Here is a 6,950-nt window from a genome sequence, read left to right as displayed (position 1 = left end):
GGTCATCATTGGGAAGGTGTCAACAATAATATACATCATCCTGGTGGCCGTGTTTGGATTATTTGGATACCATAAATCTTCATTGTCCAACTCATTGCTAGTTCTGATCAACATATTACTGTTGATGTTACGGAGATTGGCTCTGGGGATAATTTCAAGTATACTGTGGTGTATGGCTCAAATTCTGATATTGATAGGCAAATACTTTGGGCACAATGATAAAGCTTTGTGTATTTGTGGAGACTTTAACTCTTTACTTAATTTTAATGAAATATTGGGTAGTGAGGACCTTTGGTTTGAGATTAGAGGTTTCAGGCATTGTGTTTAGTATTGTGGGGTGACTGATATTCAAGCTTATGGTTCTTATTTCACTTGGAACAACAAGCATTCCCCTTCTACTAGAGTTTTCTCTAGAATTGACAGATGCCTCATCAACATTGAGTGGTCTTATCTCTGTCGTGTTAGCATTGCTTTTTTCATGAATGAAAGTACTTTTGATCATTGTCCCTGCATTTGCCAACGAAGAAATACTGTGCAAAATAGAAGACCCTCTTTTAAGTATTTCAACATGTGGAGTATGGACCCTTCATTCATTCATATCATCACCCAGGAATGGAGTAAGCCTATATCAGGGGTTAAAATGTTCCAAGTTGTTTATAAAGTCAAGGCTTTAAAGCAGCCCCTGAAATCACTGAATAAAAATAATTTCACTGATATTGAAAAGAGTATTGAGATTGCTAAGCTTCTCCTGGATGATCTTCAGTCTCAGATGCACTTTAATCCTCATGATCATCAAATTCTTGCTGCTGAACAATTGGCTGCTGAATCTTATAGAAACTTGAGCAAAGCCACTACTAGTTATCTGCATCAGAAAGCTAAGGTGGAATGGAATCTGGGAGGTGATGAGAATTCAAGATATTTTCATAGTAAGATCAAAGCTAGACAGATCCATAATAAGGTCTTTCAAATAGCTGATGCTTCTGGTTCCCTACATCAGGATCCTCAGACTATTGAGCAGGCTTTCTTGGATTATTATACTCATCTTCTAGGATCTCCTAATAATACTGCTAAGGTTCATAAGGCTACTATAAGAATTGGCAATTGCATAACTGAGCGGCATAACAATATTTTACTCAGGCTTGTCACCAATGAGAAAATTAAACTCTGCATATTCTCTATCCCTACCTCCAAAAGTCATGGCCCTGATGTCTACACTAGCCAATTCTTATAGACTCCTGGGATATTGTTGGTGTGATACCTCCTGTTTTGAGTTAATTTTGTGATACATTTTCGTGTTTTAAGTTTATTTGCGATACATTTTGATAAATATGATATAGTTTGATAATGATTAAGTAATTTAATTGTGTTGCAATGATAATGAGTTAAATGGCAGTCAGGTGTGTTGATGGTTCTTGAGACTTTTGTATCATTTTTTTTAGTGAACTTCGGGACGAAGTTCGTTTTAAGGAGGGAAGACTGTAATACCCGTAGTTTGATAATTATTTATATTAATAATTTACGCATTTTAAATAACTAATTATAATAAGCTCATAATTTATAAGCATGTATGATGGAATAATATATATTATAATGGAATAATATATAATATCATGGAATAATAAGTGAGTCGGAAAGTAATTAGGTAATAATACTAATATTACTAATTATACTATACTAATATTACTAATTAAATTATTAATTGTATTTTCTAATCATTAACGTAATTAGGTAATAAGTTTCTTAATTAGTATTCTATACATCTAAACGTAGACTATATATATAAAGAAATCTGAAAATAATTAATAAAAAGAAGGAAGAGATCTAAAAGAAAGAAGGAGAAATCGTCTTGCATAATCGTGTTAAGGTAAGAATAAAAAACCGTCTTAAATTAATTGTATATATGTAAAACAACTTGTAACATCGACAGTTAATGACCACTCTACGCCGCCTTACACGGAACCATATGGACCACGACTTTGACCGTAGCTAGAATGGACCACCGTGACCTCAATGGACCATGCCGTGACCACTGACAACCGACCTAGGGTGGAAATTAAGGGTGGTTTACGCGGGTGGTGGTGGTTATAGCTGTCGAATTGGAAACGCGAATTAGACCCTAAATTAGATAAGTCTTGACCTGGGCTTGGTGGGGTTGTGACGGGGTGGAGTAGTCGACCATGGGAGATGTATCGTGGTGGTTTTCAGCGGTGGTGGTCGGATTTCGCGAAAACAGAGGAAAACAGGGGTTGTAGGTCGTGTCTTAAACCGTGTAGATGAACGCGGGTTATGGGTGTTTGAGTCTTGGCTATGGTTGTAAGTGGTTGTAGGTGGTGTGAGATCGGACTTAGGATGTTCTGGGTGGTCGCTAGTGGTGATTTATATGGTGTTTTCAGGGTTATGCGGGTTGGTTGCTGTTTGGTATTGTTGTCGTTGTTGTGCGCTGATGGTGTACAGGAGGTTGTGTGGGGGTGTTGTTGGGGTGTGGGTCAGGCCGTGACCACCGTGGCTAGAGTGATGGTGGACCACGGTGGTAATGGCAGGAGGTAGTTGGCCGTGGATAAGGGTGGTTATGGTGGTGTTTAGTATGGGTATGCCGTGTGTATCAGGTATAAAGGGAGTTGCGGGTTCCGGATGTTATTGCTGTAATTTGGGACTGTTTTAGGGGAGTTGTGCGAGGTGGATGGCCAGGGTGGTGGCTGGCTGAGGTGAAGGTGGTGCACCGTGGTGTAAGGTGACGATGTTGGCTGTGGATAATGGGTGTCTACGTGTGTTATTTTCATGGGTCGTTCACACGGGTTCAACCGTGTATTCATGACCTTGTTGGGTAGTTTTAAAACGAGTTTATGTGGGTGATTGACATGGGGTGTACGCATGGGTTGGTTTGGGTGTGTTTATTTGTAACGGGTTTTTGATTTAATGCGAGATTATAATTAACGTAATTAATTAATTAATTTATAATTAATGTAATTATTTGAATAAAGTATATAATTAGTAATGATAATAACTAATTGTCTAGGTGACGGAGTTTTGGGAAGCTGTGTTAATTGGATTTATATTTACTCGGATTGCGTAAATTGGAGTATTGCTGAAAAGGTAGGATAATCTACTCAACTATATCTGTTTTCCGAGTTTAATGGATGGATGTTATGGGAAGGGTGATTGGTTTATAACTGCGTATTTAATTGACTTTATTGAGTGATTAATATTGTCAGTTGTTGGACTTGTGTATATTTTATACGATTATTTTGTGGTATGGTTTATGAGAATTGGACTGTCCCAGGCTTAGTCTCTGGTGGATAATGTGAGTGGTTATTGGACTGCCTCAGGCTTAGTCTCTGGTGGATAACGTGTGTGAATAATTGGATTGCCCCAGGCTTAATCTCTGGTGGATAACGTGTGTGAATAATTGGAAGGCCCCAGGCTTAGTCTCTGGTGGATAACGTGGATAGTTGTCGAGATGAGACATCTGAACAGTTGAGATTGGAATATTGACAGTTGTGAGAGATTGGTTGTTTTAATGTATTTTATCCTACTCAACCTCATAGTTGACCGTGTATTCGTGAACACCTGTGATGAACCATAATGGGGAGCAGATTTGACAGGTACTAAAGATTAGCTGACTTGGGAGCATTGGGACGTGAGCTCGACTTGGACCATAGTTGTTGTCTAGATCATTTAGTTGACTTATACAACTTTATTTATGTAAATTCCGCTGCGTAATATATTTTAAAGTTAAGGTTTAAATTTAATCGGTTGGCAATATAATAAAACCATTATTTCAGTTAAAGTTATTAAAGTACTTTGGTTTGTTTTAATTTGTATTATTTACATCGGGCAACCGAGATGGTAACAGACCTATTTATTGGGAATGTCTTGCTAAAGGCTCCTAAATAAATGGGGGTGTTACAAAGTGGTATCAGAGCAAAACGATCCTAAGGCCTAACCAATGAATTTAATAATGAATATAGGATGTGTCTAATGAAAATGAACCCGGGTGGAAACTGTTAGGAGCCCTTTTGGCTTAGGATGAGAAGGTACCCTCACTCCGAACCCCGACCCTTCCAGTTTTGAACCGGTTACCTTGTGAGATGTTGAAGAGTGGGGTAAATTTAAAATGAATGTTATTTATTTTCTTAGGAGTTATTGTTGCCTTGGATGTGTATTGTTTTCGTTGATGCCCGAAGTTACGGGATATAACCTTGATTTTAAGGAGAGTGGGATGGATGAAATAAGGATTTGATGTTGAATTGTTTTGATCCGGAGCATGAACATAATTGTCGAATTGGTAGTGATTATTTGATTGGATGATTATAGTAATATCATGTCTAGCGATATGCGGTTATGTGAATCCTGAAACCATGCTATTTACAATATTACGAAATGATTAACCTGATGATATGAATGCTTTAGAGTAAATATTAGTCATGTGTGTGAAGTTTGATGACCAAGTTGTGTTACTACGCGTATAGGACGGTGTTAATAAGGATTTATGATTTAGTAAAAAGAAATGTAGAATCTGAACCTTAGTTGTCAGATTTTACCCTTATTTGATTTAGTTTTCGTTTAACCTTTGTTTATCGTATAAGGTTGAAATTTTTATGAGTGATAACCCAGTGAGTTATCTTTCCAATGTCATAGGTCTCATATCTAAAAGTTTTACGGTTTGGGAGAAATAAATCATTTAGTCGTAAGTGGTCAGAATGTTCCTGTACAGTTAAGTTTTCGACAAACGATTTTGTAAAATTTCTCATTTATTTTGTTCTTAATATTTTTACCTAATTCCAACTCCACTGTTTAAAATATTCAAATATATTTTTAAATTGATAAGCCACGTTTCAAGGTAAATTTTTGACAATTAATGGTGATTTTTACAAGTTGACTCTAGTTTTGACAAATTGTTGATCGGTTTTTGTTTGGACCAACTGGATTGTAAAAATCTTTATAAAATGGTTGGACGAGATTTCAATTTTATTCTTTTTCTCATGGTTTGAAAACTCCTTATATTTTCTGGAACGTATAAAAACTCAACGTAGAATGTAACGGTTATTTAATGGTGATTTTTGAAAGTTACAGCTTGACTTTGATTTCTGAAAACACAAGTTTTACCAAAAGTTTAATATAAATGTTTTATCGATTATTAACCTATGATAATTGGGAGGTGAGAGTAATGTTAGGAGGACCTAAGAAGCAGTAAGAAAAGATAGAATTAACCACACCTTATTTTTTTGTAAGTATAGAATATTTAAAAACGTTGCCATTTTTCCTCGGGTAGAAACTTATGTTGTCTTGTTTTACTTTTATAGAACCATGCCTCCAAAGAGATCTACACCTACACCCTCTACCATGTCCCAAGAGGAGATTGACCGTTTGATATCTATGAATGAAGCTTTGACTGCGGCACTGAAGGCTAAGGGGTCAGTTCAGGATCCAGCAAAAATGAGTGCTAGTATTGCAAGGCACAACCCGACGAAATATGACGGATTAGGTGAACCATCCTTACTAGGAGATTGGCATAGGGAGTTTGATAACCTTTTTGAGTTGCTAGGATGTCCTGCGGAGTTGCAAGTAGATCAAGCTGCTTACTATTTGAGGGGAAAAGCTGGTTTGTGGTGGAATCGTAGTAAGGAGGTCATAAGGGAAGCTTGGAGGGAGAGTTATGAACCTTTTATCACTTGGAAGGGTTTCAAGGAGAATATGAAAGCTGTATTTGTACCAGAACATATTAGGAGTAAGATGAGAGCTGAATTTGATTCTTTCAAGATGACTGAGGAGATGACAGTAGAGACCTATTATAACTGGTTTATGAAATTGTCAGAATATGTAGCTGATTTTAATTTTAGTGATGAGATGTTGGCACTGAGATTTGAAAAGGGATTAACAACCACTATTAAGAAGAGGCTTGCAGCTGGTCAGCCAAGTACCATGGATGATGTTTATCAGCGAGCTGGGCACGCAGAGAGGATTGCAGATATGTTAAAGGAGGAGAGGAGGGAGAAGGAAGAGAAGAAGGAAAAGAGTATGAAGAGATAGGTTGAGCCTTCTAGTGAGAATGTGGGGAGTAAGAAACAAAATTCTAACCAATATCACTCTTACTTTTCTAATAGTGCACCGATGGGAGGAGTGAGCAGTGGAAGTAATGGTCGGTCGGTGGCTAGTAGAGATTTTGTGGGTAGTTGTTTCAGGTGTGGTAAATTGGGCCATAAGATCATAGATTGTAGAGTAAATTTGGGCAAGCAAGGAGGTGGCAATGGAAATTGAGGTTATGGGAGTCAAAATCAAAGGAACTACCAAACTCCGGTACAGAGTACAGGGAGCAATAGAAATGTAGGGCAATGGAGTACCCAGAGGAGCTACAACAATAGGCAAGGCAATGAAGGTGATCAGAGTAATGGTGGGAAGACATTTGGAGCAGCTAGTACAGTACAAGGGAACGGAGAGAAGGGTAACAAGCATTTATTTGAGAGGATTAGACGCTTGTCATTTATATAAGTATTAGGTTGTTAGTAATTTTAATAAAGTAGTAGTCGTTCCGAAACTTCGGGACGAAGTTTATTTTTAGGGGGATAGAATGTGACACCTCCTGTTTTGAGTTAATTTTGTGATACATTTTCGTGTTTTAAGTTTATTTGCGATACATTTTGATAAATATGATATAGTTTGATAATGATTAAGTAATTTAATTGTGTTGCAATGATAATGAGTTAAATGGCAGTCAGGTGTGTTGATGGTTCTTGAGACTTTTGTATCATTTTTTTTAGTGAACTTCGGGACGAAGTTCGTTTTAAGGAGGGAAGACTGTAATACCCGTAATTTGATAATTATTTATATTAATAATTTACCCATTTTAAATAACTAATTATAATAAGCTCATAATTTATAAGCATGTATGATGGAATAATATATATTATAATGGAATAATATATAATATCATGGAATAATAAGTGAGTCGG

At 36.8% G+C, this 6,950-nt stretch overlaps 1 protein-coding gene across 1 annotated transcript; it reads left to right on the top strand.

Annotated features, from left to right (window-relative positions):
* Nucleotides 1–568: 568 nt before the first annotated feature.
* On the top strand, nucleotides 569–1,231 carry LOC141595483 (uncharacterized). The gene has a single exon (XM_074415451.1). The coding sequence runs from the start codon at nucleotides 569–571 to the stop codon at nucleotides 1,229–1,231; it is 663 nt and encodes a 220-aa protein (XP_074271552.1).
* The last annotated feature ends 5,719 nt before the right edge of the window (nucleotides 1,232–6,950 follow it).

The sequence above is a fragment of the Silene latifolia genome, chromosome 8 (assembly GCF_048544455.1).
Source record: "Silene latifolia isolate original U9 population chromosome 8, ASM4854445v1, whole genome shotgun sequence".
NCBI classification, from domain to species: Eukaryota; Viridiplantae; Streptophyta; class Magnoliopsida; order Caryophyllales; family Caryophyllaceae; genus Silene; species Silene latifolia.
Note: the sequence above shows the minus strand (reverse complement) of the source record. Positions and strands in the feature narration are given on the sequence as shown.